Raw genomic sequence first — 26,788 nt, forward strand, 5'->3', positions numbered from 1 at the left:
TCAACAGTTCTTTGACAGTAGCTCAAACCATTCAAACTGAAAAACACTCATTTGAAATGACAAGCCCTTTTAACAGCAGGCGTTTTGGAACGTTTCACAGACTTGACTGCAATTTCACCTACCACATCAGATGCTTTCAAGGTGGCCAGATGCACCTTTCCCTCAGCTATTGAAAAGCTATGAACTGAGTGGCTCACAATTGTTTTTCCAGCCTGATTAGTGATTTCTCCCTTCCCAAGGAGTAAGAAAGCTCCCAGCTGCTCCTGGCTGTTCACATTTTAGGACTTGGCTGTAGACACATTGCTGAACCTGGACTTCTCCTCCCTCAAACAATGAAAGATTTGCCATTTACCTAACATGAAAGAGCATACTTTGTATTCTGCTGGGAAAACCTGTGCCAGAGACAGCTTGTAGCAAGTTCCTCATAGCTGAAGCTGGATAACACAGTTCTCTCCATGTCCTTACAAGCATTTTGCAATTTTAATCATTAGGCAGCAAATTGGTGCAAGACAAGTTTATAGAAAACCAAGCCTGACTAACCTCAGTGCTCAAAGCCAAAAGTTACTCTTACAAAATGACTCCTGGAGAACTTTTACAAAGCTCCTCTACCAATTCTACTCTGTCATAATCAGGCCTGAAACAGCCTCAAAACAAAATATGCTCACCCATAGGAACTACTGGTTTAATACTTAAACTAAAATCAAGATTCAATATACATAAAATTTTAAATGTCTGTATGCATACACAAACTTTAAACATTCATTTAATTCCTTACTTTTGGTTCATAATCAGGATCATTTTCTTCATCTGCTTCTTCTTCTCCCTCCTGAAAGAAAACACTTAGTATTTCTCTAGCTTATCCACATTCAGCTTCTGGAGCCATTTTCATGAAAATTAAGATTAAACTGTACTCAGAAATACATTCATTACCACTTTATGTTATACATATTGCATTAATTAATCCTCCATAATGCATATCTTTTTACATCAGTGGCAGCTTAATTTTTAAGATACCTTAAAGGTTGTCTTAGCTTGGTTTGGGTTTTTTTTGTTGTTGTTGTCTTGCTGGTTGATTGTTTTGTTTTTTTGAGTTTTTAAATTATTCATCTGAAATCCACCAAACAATATGTTCTATCTTATTTCAGAAGTAATTCTTAGTGTCCAGAGCACTCAAAAACTAAAGGAACTCTTATTCTAGGTAACAAACTACAACAGCTAAACTATTTGAATCAAGGGCATCTGTTGTCTTACCTCATCATCTGCCTCTTCACCTTCTTCATCATACTAGAAAAGAAAATAAATAGTTTTGATAGCATCATAAATGCAGTCATCTATAGCTCAAGTATATGTCAGAGACCACTCCATATTGTGATCTTAAGATAATCATACAATGGTTTGGGTTGTACGGGGCCTTGAGGGTCATCTAGCTCTAACAACTCTGCCATGGGCAGGGAAACCTTCCACTAGACCAGGTTGCTCAGAGTCTCATCCAACCTGGCCTTGAATATCTGCAGGGATGAGACATCCACAGTTTTTCTGGGCAACCTATTCCAGTGTCTCACAACCCTCACAGTAAATAATTTCTTCCTAATATCTAATCTAAACCTAGTCTCTTTTAATTTGAACCAAGAAGCTCCTGTGTCTGTCAGATTTAAAAATACCTTTTGCAACAGCACAAGCAATGTTCAATTTCCCTTGGTGAGCTCTGGCAGAGCAGACTGTCCCCATTCCATGTAGCCCGGGAGAAGCTGATTACACTGTGGTACCACTTGGGGACGGCAGGGGACAGTGTAAACCCGTCCTGTCCGTACCTCCCTCATCAACAGCCCTAACCAAGCCTTTGCAACAAGCGTCAACAGTTTAAATTCTAAAAATTTATTTTTAAGACAAGATGTATCTAAGCCATCTTAACAGTCAAACTCTTTTTTTAGCAGAGGCAGTGACAGAAAAAAATGTTTTATACCTGTATAAAGTTCTGAGGCTTCGTGCTTTTGGAATTTCAAGCTTAGCTTTTTTAAAACACTTAAGTTTTTGCAGAACTTGTTTTGATTATTTTGGCATGCTTTGAATGTGCTTATCTACCTTTTTTTTTTTTTTTTTTTTAGTAAGAGAGTACTTTTTGAAAGGATGAGGCTTGAATGTCATAGAACTTCACAGCCAATATCAGTGTAAGCACAAAGAACAGGCTCAGCAGCTGTTCAGATAGTCTCATTTGTTCTCTGGCAACTCATTACAGTTCCACAAAGTATTGGATACACTTCCCCAAAAATGCCTTGTATACAAAATGCAACTATGACATCCTCTAGATGATCAATGTCTACCACTGCTTTGCCACAAAACTCTGAAGTTGCTACTTCAAAGAAGAATTCTTATGCTGCCTTTCCTTAATGATCTAGGAAGCTCTGCTGCAACTAACATCCCATTCTGAAGATACCAATGCAAGAAATTACCCAAGGTCCAAAAACAGCATTATTTCAAGGTTTTTAGTGTTCTGAATGAACATTATACTTACGTCATCATCATCATCTTCGATGGCTTCTCCAGTGAAGTACAGTACTGACCGGGGGACTATACGTTCACGCAAGAAATGACCTATTTCAAAGTCTGCAGCAAGGATTGCCTCGGAATCATCATCCTGTATAAAAGAATATTATTTTCTGAACTATAAGAGGCTAACTACTTTTGACACACACACACGTTACATGGATTTTGATGTGGTCAGTCTTACACAAATCCCATTACTGTTTTTTTTTGTTCCAGGAGCTGCTTTACAGAACTGAAACTGAGGGGCCAAGTTTGACACTTTGAACAGCCCACCTACGTACATATACAGTGAGGAGATTCTGCTTCAGTAAGCCTAATTAAATACAATCCTGGAGTTTCTTTTGTTCCAGACTATTTAATATCTCCCATAGACTTTCAGTTCATTGCACAATACTCTTAAATAAGTTAACAATAGGCCGGTGAGCCTATCACAATGAAGACTTTACAACCTACTTCTGATTCCTACATTGCACCTCCTTCTTCATTCCCATTAGACAAAGCCACTACTGAAGCACCCGAACACCTAAAATTGCTCTCTGATCCAATCCTAAACTTTCACTCCTCATGTTTTCATATCAAGTGTTCTACTGTCTCCCATCTGAGCAATTACTTTCTTTTTGGGTTTTGTTTATCTAAATGTTATGACCATATACAGCTTTTAGTGTCCATGCCAACTAGAGCTCTAACAGCATGCTTCTAGAAGATTTAGTTTCATATTTCTCACTCAAACTGCATAATATATTCCCTACTCTTAAGTATTTTTGGTAGTTTTTTCCTTACAAAAACATGGGTTATTGCCATAGTGAGCACAGAGGAAAGCAGGCTCTTGGCGTTTTCTCTTCTTGTTTTATTACTTTCAGGAGTCAACAGCTTGAGAGATTTTTAACAGAATAAAACACAAACTGGATGCATTCAGCCATTAGATAAAATTATCCAAAGAACGCCTAAAGGGAGAGACTTGTACCACCCATTAGATCAAAGACTATTAATGAAGATCACTACATTTCTACAACTGTTAACAATCCACAAGGTATCTTTCAAGAACCATGAATTACTACAATTGACTAAACTAAACTCTACCATCCAACTCAAACACTCCTCCTGAAAGAAAACTCAAATAACTACTAGTCTTCATAAGTATTCTCGTTAATGACAGAAGCAGTTAAAGCTGAAGCTGTTTAACAAATTCTAAAATTCCATAAACATTCCATCATAATTTTTAAATAAGCCAACTTACCAGGTCTCCACTTTCAGGAACTGTAAAAAAAGAACAGAAGAAACAAGTAAATAAGATACATTCTACATCTAAAATTCATACACGTAAACTAGTGGTCAGCTTACCTTCAGGAGGACTGAAGAAGTTAAAGAAAGAGTCATTGGAAACAGTTTTTGTCACTGTCCTGACTGTTCCACGGCCCTTATGTTTTTGCTTCTTCTTAATGGTTTTCAAAGTAACATTCTTTCCTTTTTTCCAGTCTATTTGGCAACTAAAGAGTAAATAAAAAACAAATGACAGGGAAAAAAACCACAACTACCTGCAGCTTAACACCATTCCCCTTGTTACAAGGATCTACTAAGACTACCACAACTGCAAGAGACACAGGGAAGAAAAAATATTAAGCTAGTGTTTGTTCTTTTAAAAGCCTTCTTTGAAAAGTCTATATTTTTATTAGTTTATAGGTTGAGAACAAGAGTAACAGGTTCATTTTAGGATTATTTCCATCCAGAAGTTTTTCCTTTTCCACTCAATCTCTGAAATGCTAATTTTCATTAGCTACCAAGTACTGCCTAGTTTTCTATCAACAACTAGTATTGCACCACTTTTAGAGCCACTTATCCATTATAAAGCAATGTCATATTTGGGCATATTACTAATATGCCAAAGTTCACCACACCTGTCACTATAACCAGTAAGTCCTTAAAGCAATGCATCAAGCAGGCACATAGTTTTTGGCTGCTTTTGAGTTGTTTGCGAGGGTTTTGTCTTCTTGTCTTATATTTATTTGTCTGGGTTTTGTTGTTTTGGGGTTTTTTATTTCTATCCTGCTTACAGAGCAAAATCATGCCTACAGGCTTCCCTAACAGTCAAAGCATTCTGGCAACATGAAAAAGTCACATCAGTGAAACTAACTGCATTTGCAGAAGTTTCTGATTAGATTCTTTTACAGACTCAAAGAAATTGAGTGAGTTACTTTGGAATAATAAGAGGCTGTCCTAGCTACAAGAGTAAACAAGGACTAGGAGTTAATAATTTTTACGGAAGCAGTGGCATCTCACACCAAAATCTGACAAGATTCATGACTTTACAATCAGTCCAAACTGGGGAAAACTAAACAGTTTAACCAAAGCTACCCAAGCACTTAAAACTAAATCTTACAGGACTTTGCAAAATATGTTAAGTGACTGAGAAATAAAGAGGTAAATAAGTCAGTATGAGCAACTAGAGATTAATTTAAGAGTAAAACCAACGCTGACTATGTAGTGATAGGCTGTAACTTCATTGTTCTTGCTCAGAAGAGCAGTCAGAACACTGGAGACTTGAACAGAAAAACTACTGAAAAGGCCCAAGTGTACTCATAATAATTATGTACAACATAGTTTTCTCTCATCCCCCTGCTCACAAGGAATGCATATGTAGAGAAAAAATTACTTAGCTAATTTAAAACAAAATATTTCACTAAGAAAGGAATGTGACAGCTATTTAAAAAGAGTAACCTGGAATTGTGATGACTGTTCTCCATTTCTCAAATAGACACGACATTCAAAGGCAAATATTCAATGCTTATCAAAACAAAATGGACAACTACAATATAAAAAGTAAATCTGGAATAAACTCCTCAAAATGCTGTGTGTCAGAAATACAGAAAGATTAAAAGAAGCAATCAAATTCTAGCAAAAGCTATCCAGGCCTACTAAAAGATAGCACCATCCACCTTTCAATTCACCTTTAGTGATTGCAGAACAGTATTTCTAAACAAATACTGATTACATTTTTAATTTATATGCCTATATAATATATATACTTATAAATTATGCTATACAAATAATTTTTTTCTATATTGTATTAAAGTTATTGGTAACAACTAAAAAACTCATGTCAAACCTAGTTGTTCCCAAGTTACTAGGGGAAGTATCTTTTCCAGCACCACCACAAGATGCTGTAAAACTCTACAGCAGGATAATGCTAAGGAAAAACCTGTTATATTGCCTTAAAGCTATCAATTAGCACTTACCCTGTACAACCCATGATTTCTGGTCCATCAAAGGAAAAAGGATCGGAATCATCTGGCTCTGACCTCATTCTATACGTCTTTGTCAACACTTCATTTGTGAAGTAGTCGTTTGGTTCAAAATGAAATTCTAATGTGAAACTCTTAAAAAGAATTGCAGAACAGTAACTTTAGTTATTTACAAACACCTTTAACTTTTTAACACTTAAATCCAAACGATACACATGCAACAGAATATACCTTTTTCCTATACATCCATAACTTATTCTAGAATTTGCTATCCAAGTTGTACAATAAATCTTCAAATATTTTCATTTACTTGATCTTGCACTTTCTAGTTATTATACTGCTTGCAGTAATGACAGGTCTCCCAGCACACAGATTTCCTGCTACTAATGTATCAGGAAAATGCTAAAATAAATTTAAATTTATAAATCTAAATTTAAAAATATTACAACTTAGAAGACTGTCTGATTTCTGCCAGGGAAATACATGTAATTACAGCAGTTACACAAAAAGTACCCAAAGGTATCAAAATGCAATGGCGAAACCCAAGTTATCAGCTATTATTAAGGCAAATCTCACCAGAAGTTGAAGGTTAAATTTAATATATATTCATTCACAGGGTGATGCAAGACTAGCACTAGACCTTGTACTGCTTAGTCAGAAACAGCAGCTGTGTATTTTCTCATGATTTCCACAAGACAATTGGCTATCACAGACCATGTTGCTAAAATACAGCTAATTCTTAAGATAACAAAAAAGTAATCTTGTTTAACAAGTCAAACTAACCATAGGCTGTCCAACTTCTGAAAATTTCACTTTTATATCTTTTAAGTATTTCAGGATAGGTTCATCATGTTCCTGTAGAGAAAACACAGTGTATTTAATTTTAATAGAAAAAAAACCTTGTTACAACACTGAAATACTTCCATGAACATGACCAGCAGATGGCAACAATGGCTGTTACAGAGTCCCCAATACAGTATACAACCAAAACACATGCAAACACCACGTACAATTTTTACTAATGTCTAATACACTTTTCAAACGCACTTCTGTAGGTACCTAGAATTTATTAGTATTGTAGAATAGGTTCAAGAAATAAAACAGCAGGTAGGTTATTTTGGTGCTCTGTACTCTCACTTAAAAAGTTACCAGAGATGACATCCATGTAACAGTTCTATTATTGCTCTCCAACAGACATATCAAGTATCATAATGTTTCCACTGCTTTCTTAAAGACACTTGGATTAATTACCAATGCAACTTTAAAAAAAGCCAGACCACTGCCTACCTGAACCATATCACTGAGCAAGTCCACATTCTTGAATACTGTCAGCCAAAACTCAGGGATTCCTTTAGGGTCTTCTTTTTCTTCATCTTTTTTTTCTTCTTCAAGCTTAGCTTTCTCTTTCATTTCATCCTTGAGAAAATAATATTTGGTTTCCTTAAGAGTGCCCATAAGGTTCATCGGTACTTTGTTGATACCAGTGTCATGTGGATGTTTAAGTAACCATTAAGAATTAGCATCATTATTAATAGCAAGTAATCATTACAAACTTGTTTTTTTAAAAAAAATTCAGCTTAATGATTCTTGTTTTATGCTAAAGCTTGAGATACTGATGAGAACTGATTAAGATACTCACTGAAATTTCTTCGTCAGCATCTGCTTTCCATTCACATTCTTCTTCTGTAGGCTCATAAATGGCATTGATGATTTCACTTCGCTGGAAGATTAAGCCAAGAATATTTTCTAATTTCCTAGTCATTGCAATCAGCAATGCCCTAACCAATAAATTTCTAATCCCAAATTACACAATTAGTAATACATTAACTATCTACCTTTTCTTCTAGCTCTAGAAGATTGATTCAGCAGTTAGGAGATTTTCAACACACTAAAATAAACACCAAAGTACCAGAAAAGTTACAGTACCATCTGACATTTGCTCAATTAAAATGAGGTTTGACATACTGAAGTAATTTTGGTAACTATGGAACAGATTTAACTTTTTACTCTCTTAATCTTAGTTGATATTAACTTGGATGGCAAAATTGTATCAATTGAATTGAAGGAGCATATATGAGACCAAAGTAATTTGGAGTATGAGTAAGTTTTCTGGTTTTTACATTCCCTTGTTGTATTTTAGATGAAGCTTTAAAGTACATAGAATAGCACTAAAATACCTTGTCAAATAAGGGCTGATAGAGAGCAGCATACTTTCTTTCCAGTTCATGAACTTCCTCATAGAACTTTGCTTCTATCTGTGCACACTGAACTTGAAGGTTCTTGAGAGCATTCACACGTCTTTTAACAACTTTAGGCAAGCTGAAAAATTCAGTGACAGAACTGTTACTAACACTGCATTTTAAGCACATATTGATCTCTCTTTAACCAGATCCCTTGCAAGTTAACCAACTTGTACCACAACACATTTTACACTCTCTTTTAAGCTTTAGAAATTTAAATCAAAGTTGCAACCAATTTCACCAGCAAGACTGAAATCCTTAGCAGAAGCTCTTAAACTGAGGCTCAACCACAGTTAGAACCAGAGTATTCCAAATACCTGGGTAAATCATGAGAGAAATTTGTGCAGTAATTCTTTCTTCTAAAAGTAAGTTCTACATTATTAATGAGTAACAAAGTAAAATCATAGTATTGAGTACAACTAAGAAAGGTCTCACCATTCATTTGCTTGGTTTTATGAAAAAGTTCAAGATATTTGAGTTATTATTTGTTTAGAAATTTAATCTCCAAAATTTGCTGCTTTGTTTCACTGAGCACAGCAACTGATAGCACTGTCTTTAAACACACTGTCTGACCCAAAGTGAGCCAGAACTGGTGTGCTAAATGAGCCACTGTATCAGAAATGTGTAAAAGGAAAGCAATTACTGCATGCCTCATAAATGCTGATCAACTATGGAAAATTCTGGCAAGAATTCACAGCAAGTTTTGATACATCAGAAAACCACATGAAGTACTGCTAATAACATTCCTGTATCAGCTAATGCTTACAGTCTAAGCATAAAATTACTATATTAGAGACACCAGGCCTCCAAGAATCTGTTTATAGTTTAAGTAACTGATGTTTCATGACTAAGGCAAAGCTACAAGGGATTCTAAGGAGCAGGAATGTATCCTAAGAAGTGTGCCATACTGTGAATGCAGAGGAAAAATTCAGCCACTGTAAATATTACCATTCTTTTCTTCATAAAACCTCAAATAAAAACTCTTCAATTCTGAGATGCACTACAGACAGACTATATAAGTTTTTCTGCTATCTGAGCAGCACTGTGGTTTATGACCACTAATGCTATAGACAACACTGTTCAGAAAACAAAATAACCATTTTAACACTCTACTCATGCTAAACAAATGCTGTACCTTTCTACATATCCTGCAGATGTTCCTACCAAACCATCAAGTCTTTCCTGAAGGGCTGCAAGAATCTGAGGATTTTGCATCATCTGCACAGTCAACTGCCGAGCTACATTAAAAAAGAAGATTATGTAAACACAAAGTGCATCCTTTGGACCACTCTTGAAAGAAAAAATTGTGCATAAAAATAAAGAAAATTAGACAAGCAAGAATTCCAGATGCAGAAGAACTGTTTAGTCTCCCTACTACTAAAACATGCTTCTGATTTATAAAATCAGATTTCCCTCCAGGATTCCTAGAGTATAATTTCCCCTCTGATTCTCACCTAAAATAGCTGGGAAATCACTGAAAATACTCATTATTCATCTCTAGGTTCCTGTGGGACACCTGAATACTTACCATTTAATTACTATATACCATTTAATTACTTCTGCTAATGAACGTGTTCCCCAAAATTTTGCAATCCAGTTTTGAAAACACTTCTTTCAATAGATTAGCAAAGCATGACATCTTGAGCAAAATGTTCTATTTTAATGTAATTATTCTGTTCAAGCAAACATGTAACATGGCACTATTAGCAGTCCAACTAATTCTATAGTAGAGATTATTAGTTATTTCTGTTTTGGCTAATTGCTCTTTAGATTCCATCTGTGCTCCCATGCTTTAAATACAAAGCATGAGCAAGACTGTTCAGCACTGACAAAACAAGTATTTTGATATGTGCTTATTTTTTTTGTTGAGTGGGGAATAAAAAAGGATTTATTAATTTCAAGAGTAGTAACAGTAAGCATGATTTGTTCTGTTCACTGTCAACTCAGCAGCAAATTATTAGCAACTAATCAAAAGAAAGATACACACACACATATGTGTCACCCTGATTCTTAAGACTTCCTAAAGCCTTCTGAGTTTACATTCCTTTAGAGAACTTTCCCACACAATTTCTGTAAACAACGTATTGTTTACATTCTTTTATAGAAGTAGAGAACACTTAATATACTGGTGATTTGTCCAATGTCTTTGGAGAGGTGGCCCATTCACTCTCCAATCCAATGTCACCCTTAGGAAGGTATAAAAGACAAAGTCAGATAATAAACGTCCCTTTTTTACCTTGCAAACAGCAGGTAGTCTGCGTTGTGCTTTCACGTGTCCCACAGCGACACATATGCACATTAATTTTTTATACGCAAAGCTTCACATGTGTGAAGCTTTTAACTGTTTTCAGTTTTGAAACAATCCTGTTAGATATCAACAATAATCCTGTCTTTTCCAACTATACAGGTGGCCAGCACTGCCTGAACCTTAATCATGACTGTAACAAGTAACTGCAAACAGCTAATAAAATCACAGAATTAAAAAAAAAAAAAGTCCTTGCTTCAGAACTTAAACTGCACGTCTGAAATTGTTCTACCACTTCCTAGTTTTTTTGCAGTAAAAGCTTTTTAACACAATAACTAGAAAGTACATATGCTTAGAGGTTTAGAAACTCTTGGTCTCAACATTACCTTTGCTGTTGGCATCTTCACCAGTTTCTTCTTCTTCTACTTCTTCAACATCTTCCATGTCCTGCTGATCAAGTTCAGACTGTTCTTTGCTATTAGAAATATTCAATAACAGCATCAAGAAGTTAATTTTATACTATAAGGAGCTTAAAGAGCTCAAACTAGATATTATGTGGGTAGAAACAAACTGTTGCATCCTTTGACAAACAAGTCTTAATAGCCAAACAAAACCAAATTTGTCTTCACAGAATTTCATGTTTGACAATCCCAGAACAGTTTAAAGAATTAGCAACTTTCCAGAATTATAAAGTCTCCTTTTATAAAAAACTCCTTTACCTCCTGCTCTTATCAACCAGTCAAAGCCTCTTTCTGCTCCACATATCCTCCTTAAGGTGTGCAGACCTTGAGAACTGTACATAGGATCACCTACACTACACTTCAAATACCACAGAATAAGAGCACTCAAAATATAGAAAAAAACCCTTCACAGAGTGAAACAATAGGAATGGGCAATATTAGCTTTTCCCCTCCTGAATTCCAACTAACATAGGAAGCTGACTCATGCCTTCTTCCACTTTTTTATTTACTTACAATTAAGATCACAAACCCGTTTATCATGAGCAACATAAGCTTTTCTCCCACATGTTGTAAACCTCAGGTCTTTCCACAGTGCTCAGGGTCAGTATTCAGACCCTGCCTATCCAGTATCTGGAGAGCCCAGCCATGTCAAGTACAGCACAGAACGCACTCAGAGCCTCAGTAACCTATAAATTTTACTTACTTGTCTATGTCTGCCATTCTGCTAGATTTCAAACACTAGGAAAAAAAAAAAAGAAAAAACACATAAGAACAGCAGCACTAGATTTCAGTTGTAACTCTATGGTCACATGCCATAATTCTAAAAGAAACACAAACCCTGTCAGTTTTATGAAACATGATAAATACATATTACAGTCTGAAGCGTGGCACATCTCCCTAGGATATTTTGAGCTCTCAGTCTAAAACATACAGAAATTTTGAGAAACTTTGTTCTGGCTTAGAACCTATAGATCTACTCCCATAAACTGAAGTACCAAGTACCAGCAAAATACCATGTTGAGTTTTGGCTCTTAGAACTGTACTAATATCACTGACTGAAAATTAGTTCTAAGTATAAAAGTGGAATATAACCTGAAAAAAACTGAAGCAAAAAGGGTGCTGGTAACTGTTTACTCATTTCCAGCATGTAATTGCAGATAGAACATACTTACAGCTAAAACAATTTAAGAATGAAGATGACTTTTTGAGGCTTTACTTTTAATCCTAACTTTACAAAACCAATCCAAGTCGTTCCTCAGAACAGCCACAATACTGCAACATTTTACCAAAAAAAATGATGCCAGGTGCCAGGCTATTTAACGTGACTTATTCCCATGTTCAGAATGACCACAATTTTCTTAAATATCTCCGTAAAATCATAAGCATATTCCATACACAGTAACTAGAAACATTTAATATTGCAACTATTGCAAATCTTGCATACCATGAAGAGCCTATGTTCTCAAATATATTATAAAATAAGTAACATTTTCTACCAGCAAAATGATACTTGGGAGTCTATTCTCCAAAAAGATGTTTTAGATAACTTGAAGTCTAACACAATACTATGCATAAGAAAACACTGTCCCGTTATTACCATCTGCCAGTAATTCAGGAGGCTTCAACTACCAATAATAATTTGCTGGTGTAAAAAGCAATGCTGTAGACTCTCCATTTACCAGCTCTCCTGTAAGCTAAACAAATTCAAGTTTCCTTCAGGAATTTCACCTCCTTACAATGCATTCAAATGGGAATTTTAGCAAAGTGTTGTTGTTCCAGAAAAGGAGAAAACTGTGTCTGATCTGTCCAAAGTGTAAGACAAAAACACAATCCCAGTAAGATCCGGATATTAACAGTCAATATGAAGAAACATCTTAGATCTAAACTTCAGAAATAAACACCCACATTTTATGTAAATATAATCTAATTATATTTTTTCTGGTTTCATAAGTACTTCCCAATAATTACAAGGAAAGAAGGTATCTGACGTTCTCATTTAGGACCACAATTTCATAGTGCCAAATAAAGATCAAGAATGCAATCAAAAAGATTCAAATCCCTATATGCAGAAAAACTAGAGAACCAAGTCCATTTATTTCAGAAATATAATACAGTATTTTCTAATAAATAGGATGGCAGCACTGCTATAAACCAAAAAACATCTAACAATTCAGTAAGAAAAATTACAGAAATATTCTTGACTCATTTTATTTGGATCACATTTGCTTTTCTTGTGATGTCAGTTCTACCCATGTAACAATTTCCTGCAACAATTCAAAAGACTCTACTTTGAATACCATTCTCAAAGATAGCATGCCCTGAAGACCTACAGAAACAGAAAGCATAATACAATTACAACTCTCACATACAGGTTCCCATTTTACTTGAGCAATGTAGCAATTAGCATTATTTTTGATATACACAACATTCTATCCATGAAAAATATACTACTTTTTCTTTACACACTTCCTTCTAACCTGTTTTTAATGCAGGACCATTTCAAGGAGACTCACAGTACTGCTGTGCAAAAGAGCTCAAGATGCATAGCTCACCTGCCTTTCATACATTTTTCTGCAAATGCAACACAGTGAAGCTCCTTGCAGAGATCAGCATTTCCCTTCTCTGTTCTCCCTATCAAAAAAAGCTTTAATTTCCATAAAACAGAAGGTAGTCCTTTCAGGAAACATGTGACCAGTGGCAGCACAAACCCTGTGGTCTCTCCAAGTCAGTGGGCTAGATGAAACAGTAGCTTAAACACCTTAGAGGTTTTCTGAAAGAGACTAACTTCCACAGTTCATTTAAACATTTTTCCCAAATGAAAATAAGATTGGCTATGACCAAATGATGCCTAAAAACTTTAAGAAGCATCCATCCCACCTCCAACAAGGGCCATTAGCCAATACCTTGGAAAAAAGCAATGACATGGTAAGAATTCTCCCAGATATCACTGACGGTATCATTCAAGTTCCTCAGTTGCAATATTCAGCTCAGAGATCAGTATAAAGATTTTTCTATACCATGCAACTCTGTAGCAGAGAAAATTTCACCAGCAGTATCCTGTTCCTGAATTCCTCACTGGGCCCTTGTTTTCACCTCTGAACAACTACTTGTCATCACAAACTTTCATCCATCCTTTTACTGTTCATCCTCTTTCCAAGATAATTTCTGATCATGCTAAAGGAATTCATCTCACTACAGCACCCTGTGGGACTCCAGCACCCGCCTCTCTCTCCTCATTGCAATGGGCAGTTATCACTCTCTGCTTCCTGGCTCTTCAACAATCCCTGCAAGTACTGCATGGTTTCAAATTATGGCCCAGTTTACTCAAATACTTTGAATAACATTCTTCAAAGATTTTTTTGAAATTAAAATAGACTGTATCAAGCAGCTGTCAGCTTCAGAGCCTTCCTCTAGTGTGTTTCTCTCTCTCATCCAATTTTTCCTATTCTTGCAGCAGTCTTTTTCATGTCCCGTCCTTTAATCTTCTCTCCATTTTTATACAACTCAGTATCAGAATGTACACAGTTGGAAGAGTTCTTCTGCAAACTGAGGAGATACTAGTGTCTGTCATGAAAATTATCTGCCAGCTCTAGACAACTGTCCTTGAGTAAGAAGACTACAAGGCACTGCCAAGAAAATTATGCTGGCAGACATTTAGGCTAATCTGTGCAACCCACTAGCATAGAAGAGATGTAGTTGCATCACATTTTGTTTACTGTCATTTACTTAAACAACCATAAGTTTTTCTGCAAAGACAGCCCTACTGGCTAAAAAAAAAACCCAAACAGAAACAAAAATACTGCAGAAAAGCACTGAGAAAATGCATTCCTTAAGAGCAATCAACCTCCACTATCTCTGAGCAATCTCAGTTCAAGGTGCTGGTCTAGTCTTTAGGGTTTCAAATACACTACATACCATAATCAATAATATTAGATCATAATATTTATTTTGCAGTATCTCCTGAGCACTAAATATTTAAATATAGAACTCATTTCATTCCACTCTCCGTAAGACACAAGTGTCCTTCCCAGTTCATTATTAGGTTCATTTAGGTTCATGAACAGCAGCTACACCATGGCATGTGAGCAACATAACCACTAGCATCACTCCCTGAAGTAGTGCCAGGGAGAGATCAGTTCACCAGTTGTCAATGCAGGATTATAACAAACCTGGATACACCTGGTCTATTACTTCAAGCCTCAGTGTCTAGGTGGCAGTTTTGGACTAAGATACTGCATGAAGAGGCTTATGAGCACAAATAAAGGGTAGTCTACATCCCTGTATAAAGCCAGCATGCAAAAACCTTACTAGTAAAATATTTTATTTCCCTGTTACTCGAACAGCTACAGCCACTGTTTGAATGCAGTAGACTGCATTATGGTCAAATACAGAGATGCCTACAGGCTTTACTTACAATGTTTTGCTGCTTGTAAAAATATGCAGAAGAAAAGCAACAGTTATCTTTTCAGGGCTTGAAAGAGAATGTGTAGGAGTTCATGCTACAAAAGAATGCAAAAGTACAGAAAAGCGAGCTACACTGCAAGTTTCCTGTAAGTTTAAATTTAAAACCTCTTTCATACAGGTACCTTAAGTCTGCCTGCCATCACAAGAAAGCACATTCTTTATCAAAATGGAAAAGGTTGGAAGACTTAATCCAGCACTAATTTACCCGTTATTTTGAGTACATCCTGCAGAATTATTAAAAATTAGCAAAACCCCCCTAAAAACTATAACTTATCAAAACTGTGTGACAGTTTATTATTTTCATTAGGCTTAAAGGACACTTGATCTTGTTAAACTGTCATGTTTTTCAAGAAACGGAGTTTGATACAAGCAGAATGTTCATGTGTTTATCCTCAAGTAAGTCATTAGTGAGCTTTCAGTTTTCAAGGGTTATCATTTCTTCACTAAGTGATTTTGCTAAGTGAAGACAAAAATACAAACTCCAAGTGTTCAGTGCCTCCTAATCTTTCCTTTATCCACACAGAAACTAACCTGTACTTGCACAGAGGCACCAGCTGTATTACAGCTAGGACACAGGCTTTGGTGAGAAGCCTTTTCTTTCTCAGATCAGCTTTAGGCGTCCCAAGTAAGCACACCACTATTAGATTACCCGGACATCCGCTCGCCCTCAGGAAGACAGGTCACAGCGAGGTGAATTACAAGTCAGCTGAGACAGCAAGACATTCCCGAGACACAGTTCCTCCAGCAAAACAACAGCTTTTCTGCACAAGCCCCAAGGCTGGCAGGCTGACAACACATCTCAGCTGTTCAGCATCTCCGAGCATACCACAAACAGTGCCATACCCTCCCTTTCAGGAAACACCTCTTTCCCCTTCTCTAGACAAACTGCTCACACAGGAGGACAGCTAGTTGTATTAAAAAAATCATCAGGATTAAGTCTGGTAAATTATTTGCAGTATGTGCAGAAATCAAAGGTGCCAGACAAATGACACCAAGTTCAAGTCTCACTAAAGACTGGGAAACTCGAGAGCAATACATTCAGTAGAAGTTACTTCTAGCTGATGTTCTTGCCTAGAATTCCAAGGCAACTTTTAAGATTTCTCCTTACATAATCATCATTAAATATGAAAACAAAAATTAAAATAGTGTAGACATCCATTAGCAAACACTCTTTGCAGATGTTCAAAGTAATTTTCTGAGGTAGTTTGCTCAAAACCTCTAACAGAGTTTTGTAACTTTAAAGAGCTCAGATGCTCTGCATAGTGATCTTAAAGGTCTTTTCCAACCTAAACAATTCTGTGAGAACTGAGTGAACTGTTTGAAAAGTGCACAGTACATGAGTTTCACACTTGAAATGTCTTGGTACAACAAGCCCAAAAATGCATCACTCATTCCAAAACTGTTAGTAGAAACTATGGTAGCAATCACTGGACAGGGAAATTGATATGAGAGAGAAGATCATACAGTAGTAACTATGAGAAAAATTAGCTCTTTTTCAAAAAGAAGCAATTGAATAATGCATCAGGTTAAAATATCATTTTAAAAGGGAATAAATAAAGCATAAGACCGAGTGTTTCCTTTATATCTATGAGATCAAATTCATGCATCCATTACCACTAGCATGAAAACCAGCTATAAAACAAGAAGATTGTATGTATTATTATCCTGAGGGGAGACCTCATCACTCCCTGCTACAACCCAAAAAGAGGCTGGTTGCTGGGTGGGGAGTGGTCTCTTCTCCCAGCTAAACAAGCAACAGGATGAGAGGAAATGGCCTCAAGTTACACCAGGGCATGTTTAGATGGGATATTATGAAAACTTTCTTCACTGAAAAGGTTGTCAGCCATTGAAGCAAGTAGCCTAGGGACGTGCTGCAATCACCATCCCTGGAAGTGCTCAAAAGATGTGTTGATGTGGCACTTGGGGACACAGTTCAGCAGTGAACACAGCAGCACTGAGTTAACAGCTGGACTCAATCTTAGAGGAGAGGCCTTTTTCAACCTAAACAATTCCATGTTTCTATGATTAACACAGCAGATAAACATGTTAAACAGATTATATCATTCATCTTGGGGAAAAAAGATGCCTTCTTAGGAAAGCTGAAGGTCCGAAAAAGAAAATCAATCTCAATCAAATGAGCAGATAGGTGCAGTGCTGGAACATAAAGATACCTCATCTGTGTGATGAAAGACTTTATCAGCCACTTAACTCTCCAGAGACAATAACTTTATTAGTGTCTCAAAGTTATTCTGTTAACAAAAGATTTTTAACTGTTAATGCAGGAACAAAAACTGACAAAATTTATTTAAATCTGCACATCTAGAACAGATCATTTAAACTGTCTACCCAAATACAAACACAGAATACAGAAGTAAGATATAATAAAAAATACAATACTAATATAAAAGCTATTAAATTCTGCATAAAGAGACTAAGGAGCTAATGGTCAGTGGAAGCAAGGAATCCAGGTGCCTCAATACAGTCACAAGAAGGTGACACTGGACTCTTGCAGTATTGACACAACTTACTGTGCTAGCACAAACTCATCCAATATGTGCAAAAGACACACACAGTTAACAGCAGAAATACTAACTGGCATGGCAATATATAGGAATTTTTAGCAGAAGCTTAAGTAAGGTGTCCTGACAAAACAGAAAAGGGTAAGAAATTTGAAAAAGAAGCAGCATTTCACGAAATACACTCAGAACAACTTCTAGCTAAGCACATAAGCTTAAATATCTGAGATGGGAAGCACTCATATCACGTGAGAGATACATTCCTTTCATAAAGGGAACAACCAGTTTCTCTTCTGAATGATCTTCAAGTCAGAGAAAGTAAACCCTGCTGGAAAAGCTTATTGTAGTTCCTCCTTAGCTATGCATAACCCTATAGCCCCTTCTTTTCATCAATGTTTGAATGATAGTAAAGTTAAAAAATGTTCAAAGCATTTATTTGTACACTGTTAGACCTTCAGTTATACAAGTCACAGCAGGGTCAAGAGACAGAAGCTGTCACAGGCAAGTACCTTTTTTAACACCTCATCAAAAGGGTTAGGCAAGTTTGAGGTTACTGTGAAACTGTACTGCTACATCTCATTTATGGTAATACAAAATTCAGAATCTGGCTGTAGAGAACAAATAAACATGATAAAAGCATTAGCATGCTGAACCAAGTAACACAACACAATTGAAACTGTTCTTTCCCCTTCAAGTGATATTATTTTACACCCCCTAGCAACTCCTGAGGTAAAAGCATCAACTTCAGCCACTTGCCAATGCAACTATTTCACTAGTGTTTGCAGGCCTCTGCACAATACATTTATACACGTTACAGCATGAAAACACATTTTCCACCCTTTCAACTTAGAAGTGCTCTACACTTCTATGAGAATGTCAGTTGACAGGAAAAAGTCAAATTCTTCAACACAAAACAGAGGGATAATAAGTATTATTACTCTGCTATTACTAACTGCAGGATTGGTTTCCATTCATGTGGAAACCCATTGTAAGCATTCCCTTGAACTAATTTTTTAATCAGGAAATGAGGATTCAATCAACAAAAACTGAATTCCTCTTTGTAGTATTTTTACTACATATTAGATAGTGTCTGCATACTCTTTCAGCAGAAAAGAGCCTCCATAGCGAGGAGATGAACTACAAAATTACAAATTAAAATCAGGACTATTATCAAACAATATCTACGTGCTTGTCTATGCTACTGACCTGAGCTCCATCATCATGTTCTAAAAATAGGGCAATTAGCACAAAATGTTGCCTTTGTTCTGAATACCAAGATTCTGTAGCAGAAAACCTAACAACTTCTATTTAGAACAATCTATCATTATTAGAGAAGTAACAAGTTTAAATCCAAACCTAGAAAAATTAACAAGGATCTTTTTTGGGGTTTTTTTATACTCACTGTAGCTTTTTATGGTTTTACTTTCCATCATGGATAATGGGAAGAACAGCAGAGGGCTAGAGGGCTGAAATCAAAGTCTTCATGTATAAGGAAATACTTGAAATTTCCTAAGACAGTGTTTCTCAATACAGTTAATTTTGGTACAGGCATTCAGTTTGCTAAAAAATTGCAAAGTAATAAAAAAGTAATTGTGTTTTAACAAAATTCTTCAGGTAGCAGGGTGCACTGTAACACCTTAAAAAAATCAAATTTGTGCATACCACAACATCAAACACTGGGAAAGAGAGCATTAATTGGCTGCCTAGATCACCACATAATCAAACATGACCATATTGGCAGTTACACTGCTATCTGCAAAACTCACACACTGCAGCATTTAAGTTTTTATCCAATTTTACTTCAAAAACACCTAAGCATCCTTATATGAAAAGGTTGTAAAATACTGAAAAATAGGTACAGGTTTCAGAAGTGTGCTCCTTGCTAGAACATATGATGAATGAAATTTTAAATTCATTCACTAACCAAGAAGCCACTGAAATTCCAAAAATGTACTTAGCAACTTCTTTGTTAGCTTCTATTCAGTATTTTTTCCATGGAAGCCCGGCCGCTACTAGACTACCAATTTTAAAACACAGTTTTTAACTAACAAGTTAGTGTGCACAAAAAAAAAAGAACACAACCACAACTTTAACACATTTTGGAGGCTATTAGGATGAGAAGTTACAACTGGCAGTAAAGACCCAACAGAAGAATACCTATGGTTATGGTTTGAGCCAGTCACTTTCAAATGAATACAGGTGCAGTTTAAAAAGTAATTGTAAACATGTATCAGGGCTACAGAGAACTTGATCCATGGAACTTGAGCACTGTTTACAAAGTTATCTTCAGAAATACTCTCTTGTGAATTTCACTCAATCTTGCCTTTGGCACCAACAGAGAAGTTTGTGATACCTCCAAAACACTGAAGATGGTGGTAAAATAATCAAAAGGCTGTGTCATGAGGATCTCACCAGTTCAAACACAGCAAGCATGTTTCTGATAAAGCCACCTTGCACACACAAGAAACAGCATAAAGCACTCTACCAGGTCACACTTAAACATTCAAAGATTAGTTATTTCCAAAACTGCAGTATCACAATTTAACAACTGCTTAAAAGGGTGACTCAAGTGAGACAAAATAAATAATACTGAAATCTGAAGTAACAAATAAAACGATGCAATTCCAACTACTTTAGAATTCAAAAGGTCAAAAACCTTCTATGTAAAGACATATATAATGGCATGGAGACCACTGAAGACTTCAACATGCAGAAGTGGCAAGATCTGAAGTGAATGCATGGTGACTAAAACATACAATTACAAAATATGATCATCCTGTACTTCAGTAATGTATCCTTAATGAAAATATTGCATCCACTGCTCAACACTGAAGAGAGGACCTAGCTCAGTTAAGGGCCTACCAACATGAAAACCTGATCAACAGAAGCAGTTCACATTTTATATTAATAGTATTTGAGAGGAGAGTAACAAGAAATGACACAAAAATACATACATAAACAAAAAGTTCAAAAATAACTGATTCAAACTTGGTTTCAATATGAACAATTTTTTTCATGTACCCTGTGTTCCTCAGCTCTTCAGTGTCTGTCACATTTTTAACTAAGGCCTGAACTAAACCAAAACTTTCCCTCACAGGCAAGTCATTCCACAAGAAATCTGAAAGAACTCCTTCTCCTTCCTTTGAAACACTGCATATTAAACAATACCTAAATAAAGTAGTAGATTGAAGCAATCATAGTGCAGATGGTCAGAAAAGATAACAAGCATGCATGTTTCTATCCTGGGTCTTAGAAGTCATAGTTTGTCCATTCCAGATTTCAGGCATCCATTTCGTCAAATCTAGTAACAAGAATCTCCAACACTTGGCTAATTCTAGTATCGCTCATGTTTTGGGTGAAGTTTGCTTTGTTCATTTGTTATTTGGTAGTGGTAGTGATAGTCTTTTTAGAGAATAGATGTAAAATCATCAATTGAATGCTTCAAAGCATACAAAAAACCCAGTTTTGTATCTAAAATTTGCTTTCATCTTTTGAACATAAAAACCTACTAAGGAGCAACTGGTAGTACTTTGTTCTATAGTCTTCAATGACCAATTGAAACAGCTGAAGTGCAAACTGTCTATTCATTATGGCAAGTTAAGATTTAAACTGAGACATCACCATTTCACGCCATGTCTGTGCAGACATACATTTAAGCACACAGCCCCCAAATGCATCTGTATTTTCCAGTACTAAAATCTAAACAGTTTTCCATCTAGGAAAGACATGCACTTTTACCTTTGACAAGTATTTAGGATGCAGATAATGTCTTCATTTAAACAGATGATACAAATTCATTTAAAAGATTAATCTTTCAAGAAAATACAATTTACTTAATATCTTAAATAATTTGTATTTTTAAGTAATTCTAGACTATCAAAGGTAAATCAGCGAACTTTTTTCATTGAATGCAACTAAAGCTTTGATCTGTAATATGTGAAGTAGACCTGAAAAATTAAGGTCAAAAGTTATGATTAAATATACAAGGCCACATCAGTAATTAGGATCTTTACTTCTGCATTAACTTTGCTGATTCAGAAAATAATATAATCATTCAGTGTAGGAAGCCCTCAAAGCCCTCACACGTTGCTTCTAAATAGCTTAATTTTTCAGAAGGTCATCAAATGAATCCCCAGGCAACTTCTGTGATGCCTTCCAGGCATGTCTGGTTTTCTAGACAAATACATTATGACACCAGACCTACTCTCCAGATTAACAATGTTGGGTGATGAGGAAATGCACTAACCTCTGAGCTGAGTGAGAACCAGCTAGATTGAATTAGCTTTAATTATAATCACTTTTGAACACTAAATAATTCACAAATGAAAACTTGACCTATAAGCCTTAAACCCATCATCACAACCCTTTCTTGGATTAAACACATACTATGAAGTTCCACTCTATTATTTACTAGCCACCTCCCCAAGGAGAAGCTTGAAGGAATGCAGTTGCCCAGACCAGTTGAGAAGACTTCTCAGCTGTACTGAAATAAAACCAGCACTAAAAAGTCTCATTTCACTCTGCAAAGTTCTGTCTTCTGTGTAAATGTCCATTAGTACCTCACAAATACCAAAGCACTCCCAGCTCATGGAAAATCACAGAGCTTAAGCTGCACTGAATGTATATAAAGATGCAGAAAAACCAACAGGCATTGAAAGAGCACCTGCATCTCCATTTTCTGTAACCTGTCCAATTCCAATTCCTGCAGTTTCCTTTAAAATCAGGTCCTTAGTTAGAGATATGCCATGTTTGCAGCTGTTTCACAAGAACCTGAATATGAACTGCATTACAACTACCTTAGCAAAAAGGTAGATATCAGAGAGTAAAAGTAAGATATCAGAGACATGTTCACCATACCTGTTGTTCTACTGGAATAAACTGGCTTTCACCAAAATAGAAGTTGTCTTACTCCCTTCCTAAGATTTTTCACTATTGAAATTAATAACCTCAAGCTATTTTACTCCCTGAAAGAATACAATTTCTGCCATGATTGAGTCGAGCTCTTCGTGTTATCATTGCTTTAACTTTTAGGAGCCTAGTGAATAAACAGATTTTTATCAAATGTACATGGTAAGCCAAAGTTTCCTCATAGATGTGGAGTTCTGTATTAGAGGACATGGCCTCAGCCTAGAAGATCCAAGTCTTGCTCAGGGTTATGAAAACTCTGATAACAAAGTATCATAACATCATGCCCACAGCGCTTCGGTTTCAGTTTCGCTTGTGCACACATGCCCAAAGCAAAGAAAAAAAACAAACCACCCCTTTCCAGGGTGTTCAGCAAGCAGTCACCATAACAAATCCCCCACCTGCTCCTAGGAATAATTTCTGAGTGACGCAGGGGGTAAATGATGCACAAGGATGGTGGGAGCATTACTGTGTATATGTAAACAGCGCCGCAGCAGATCTGGCACTTCTTGCAACAATGGGCTGGCAGCACAGATGCTGCACCGTACTTCTGTGTGCTCCCAACAGTCTCTTCCTAGCTTTGTCAAAGTCCGAGAAAGACCAGGAGCTCTGAAAAACACCAACCTATCACCTGTGCACAGGACCAACATTCTACAATACTCAGTCCTCAGAAACCAAGAGTAAATTATCGCCATGACTTGTCACAAAGCACAGAAAAAGTGAAGGGCAGTAAGACTGCTAACATGTGTCACTCACAGGACTAAGTGCGACACACACACACAAGCTCAGGTGTCAGTGGCCTGTTCTAAGCACTTCTATCAATGCTTCAGATACCCAAAGCCTGAGCGGCCTCAACTTCTGTCTCATATAGAAGCATCCAAGTCACTTAAATTTCCATGTACGTATATTTTAAATGCTATCTTCCCCTAAGGATTAATATAATTTCTGGATTTACAAGAGACTGGAAACCACTCAGCTTGCTTCAATCAAAGTACAGTGCTTCTCCCATGCTTTGAAGTGTACCATTGTAATATGGGCTCAGCAGGAAGGCTGCTAAAAAGCTACTAACATTTTTGTCAAGAACCACCTTCAGCAGCTCACAGCCTTAGGCCTTAACTCTTACCTCAAGTTTAATTTCATGACTGTAATTAAAATTATCAGGCACTATCTCCTGCCTAATTAATGTAGCATCTACCAGCAGATGTTAAAATCCCAAGAGGCCCTGAGCCGAGTATTTGTCATACCTTGCAGACACCATGCCCATTTCTCTTACCCTCCACAAATGAGATAGAACATGAGATGTTAAGTGTATCTCAACATGATTTGAAACGTACACCTAACTGCAGAAAGCTTGGAGATAAAGTGTGGAAGGTGCTGCTGTATTATTATTACACCAGTTGTTTGAAAAAAGGTTTGCGTTTTCTTTTGGCAAGCAAATGAGGTAGGCTTTTTAATTCAATATTGAAAATCGCACAAGTATTGGCAGTGTAAGGACGCTAAACAGTCAATATGGAACAGACAAGTGTATGTTTTATACATATGGAACATACGGAGTATGCTTTATAGCTCTAGATAAATGCTGAAGACAAGTTAGTATTTCCACGTGTAGTTACTAAATCCTCCAGGTGGTTTCTCAGCCTTCCTCGGGGACACTGCTTAGGGTGATACCAGCTAACAGGCATCCGGAGAAGCGACATGTTGAACTCCCGGACACCACTCTACCGTGAAGCAGGACGCGGGAGCTGCCCGCCTGCTGGCTGAATCGCTGGGTCCCCCTGCCAGCAGCACGGCACAGCACAGCCGCGCCGCGGCTCCGCACGGGAGCGGGAAGGAGGCGCGGGAGGCGGCACAAGGCCACGGCGCGCTGCCATCCGCCGCTGCCCGCCGCGCCATGTGCGCACACACCGCGCGGGGCCCCGCGCCGGACCGGCCCCGAGCCCCTCCCGCGCCCTCCCCGCGGCCGGCCGGACGCGCACCCGCTCCTCCCCGCGCCGCTTTCCGGCCCCGCCAGCCTCCCGCTCCCCGGCCGCGCCGGGCGCGGCCCCGCTCGGGCGCCCACGTGTTGCGGGGCCGACCCGCCTCCCCCCGGCGCCGGCCGCGCCACGGGCCCGGCCTAGCGCGGCCCGGGCGCTCCGCGGGGCGCGGCGGACGGACGCGCGGGAGGCGGCGAGCCGCGCTGCTCGCTGCGGGCCCGGGGGGCGAGCAGCGCGGCGCGGCCGCCCCGCGGGCGGCGCGGGGGGTACCCGGTGTGGCACGGGCACCGCCGGCCCCCCGCGTCCCGCCAGCACAGCGGCCCCGCTAGGCCGGGCCGGCATCCACGGCCTTCCCGCGAGGGAGCGGGGGCCCAGCGCCCCCCGCCCGCCCCCCGTGCCCCCCGTGCCCCCAGCCCGGAGCGGCGGCGGCGGGGCCGCGCTCCGGCGGTACCTGCGCGGCCGGCGGGCGGCGGTGACTCAGGAGCAGCGAGGCGGAGGCGCCGCGCGGCCGGCGGTGAAAGGACCCGCGCTCCCGCCGCTCGCGCTCATATAGAATTAACGTCACCACGTAACCCCCCTCCCCCGCCGCCCGCGTCTCATGGCAACGCGTGCGCGCGCCCTCGCGCCGCCCGCCCGCCCCGGCCGCGAGCGCGCGCCGGCCGTTGGCCGAGGCGGTTGGGCCCGAGCGGCGCGCGGAGCCGGCAGTGCGGCCCGGGCCGCGGGGCTGCCCGCCCGCCGAGCGCAGGGGCTGCCCCGCAGCGCCGGGCAGGGCGCACCGGCCGCCGGGCAGGGCGCCGCGCTCCCCGGCCGCCGGGCAGGGCGCACCGGCCGCCGGGCAGGGCGCTCCGGCCGCCGGGCAGGGCGCACCGGCCGCCGGGCAGGGCGCCGCGCTCCCCGGCCGCCGGGCAGGGTGCTGCGCTCTCCGGCCGCCGGGCAGGGTGCTGCGCTCCCCGGCCGCCGGGCAGGGCGCACCGGCCGCCGGGCAGGTAGCCGTGCTCCCCCGCCGGGCAGGGTGCCGTGCTCCCCGGCCGCTTCGGTGCTGCCCCGAGCCCGAACTCGAGAGTGTCTGAAGGCACCTGAGCATAAATAGAAGTTACTCGGACAGGTAAACTCTATTCACACAGGCCGCAGGTACCATAAAACCACAGTCAGTACAAGCTTATCTTGAAAAACCAAGCTGAGCACCTGCTGGTTCATCAGAGTTTCGGCCATTTCTGCCTTGGCTGGGGTGAGCGGCCAAAGGCAGCAACAGCTCCAACCCTCCCATTTTGACTTGCCGTACTTGCCTGCCGGACTTGGTTTCCTGCAAATGCCTGTTTCCGAGCTCCAAGTAAAGCCGTTCCTAAAACGTATTCCTTCCTAGCATTTCTCTCCATGCTCATAGTCTTGAGTAATAGCACGTAGCACACTTGGAGAGGACATCTGTGATCTACACTAAACTTACAGAAATGTAAATGTCTTTGAGACTTCTAACCTCTTGGTTGGAAGGAGCCAATGATTCCAAATACACTTAGGTGAGATGGCCAGACACGCGGTGTGATGGCATAAGAGCTGTTTGCTGAGGATATATTGCCAAATACTTAATGTGTATTCTTTGGAATTTACCAAATTCTTTCATCTATTTGTCTAAGCAATCTGCACCCTGAATGCATCTATTTAAATAATGAAAATGACAACAGAAAGCAAAAGAAGAAAAAGTGGTGATTCTGCCAAGTATCTGCAGTACATTCTATATTAAGAACAAGGAAACTATAAAGGATTCTATTCCATATGGTGCCACACCAGCTTTGTTCCAGTGTTTGGCAGTAAAATCTCAGGCCCCAAAACCAGATGTCTTTGTGGGAAATAAATCCCATCTGCAAGACAGAAGTTCATGGAGAGAACTTAAGGATGTCCTCCTATTCCCCCAGCACACTAAATTTTTAAAGGTGGGCTTCTTTCTATCATTCCGTTTTAAATAGTTTGAGACCACAAAGCTGTAAGTAGGAAAGAGAAGGATTCAGGACAAGGATTGCACAGCATAGTCCAAGTGATAGGAATTACGGAGAAACAGAGATGGAGATGCCATATGATTTTAAAATTAAAATACCTGTACCCCCACTTGCAACCCTTTTAAAATTGTACTGGATATTAATGTCTAATTTATCCGAGGTGTTTGGTGCTTGGGAATATGAAGAGGGCAGAGATGTACAGAAGGCATT

General features: G+C 39.0%; 1 protein-coding gene across 2 annotated transcripts in view; it reads right to left on the reverse strand.

Annotated features, from left to right (window-relative positions):
* Positions 1-25,119, reverse strand: part of NAP1L1 (nucleosome assembly protein 1 like 1) — a 28,875-nt gene extending 3,756 nt beyond the window's left edge. The window contains exons 1-14 of one of the 2 annotated variants that reach the window (XM_021528147.4): positions 25,039-25,119; positions 11,433-11,467; positions 10,655-10,743; positions 9,159-9,261; positions 7,961-8,102; positions 7,423-7,503; positions 7,071-7,199; positions 6,567-6,638; positions 5,778-5,917; positions 3,886-4,031; positions 3,782-3,801; positions 2,513-2,635; positions 1,252-1,284; positions 776-826 (exon numbers count right to left, since the gene is read on the reverse strand). In XM_021528147.4, coding sequence (XP_021383822.1) covers positions 776-826; positions 1,252-1,284; positions 2,513-2,635; positions 3,782-3,801; positions 3,886-4,031; positions 5,778-5,917; positions 6,567-6,638; positions 7,071-7,199; positions 7,423-7,503; positions 7,961-8,102; positions 9,159-9,261; positions 10,655-10,743; positions 11,433-11,449 — 1,146 coding nt within the window. In that variant the 5' untranslated portion in view covers positions 11,450-11,467; positions 25,039-25,119. The remainder of the gene's footprint in view (positions 1-775; positions 827-1,251; positions 1,285-2,512; positions 2,636-3,781; positions 3,802-3,885; positions 4,032-5,777; positions 5,918-6,566; positions 6,639-7,070; positions 7,200-7,422; positions 7,504-7,960; positions 8,103-9,158; positions 9,262-10,654; positions 10,744-11,432; positions 11,468-25,038) is intronic. The other variant, XM_085569395.1, reaches the window with a different exon arrangement.
* Positions 25,120-26,788: the final 1,669 nt, after the last annotated feature.

Source organism: Lonchura striata, chromosome 1A, assembly GCF_050655825.1.
Source record: "Lonchura striata isolate lonStrDom1 chromosome 1A, ASM5065582v1, whole genome shotgun sequence".
In the NCBI taxonomy this organism is placed as follows: domain Eukaryota; kingdom Metazoa; phylum Chordata; class Aves; order Passeriformes; family Estrildidae; genus Lonchura; species Lonchura striata.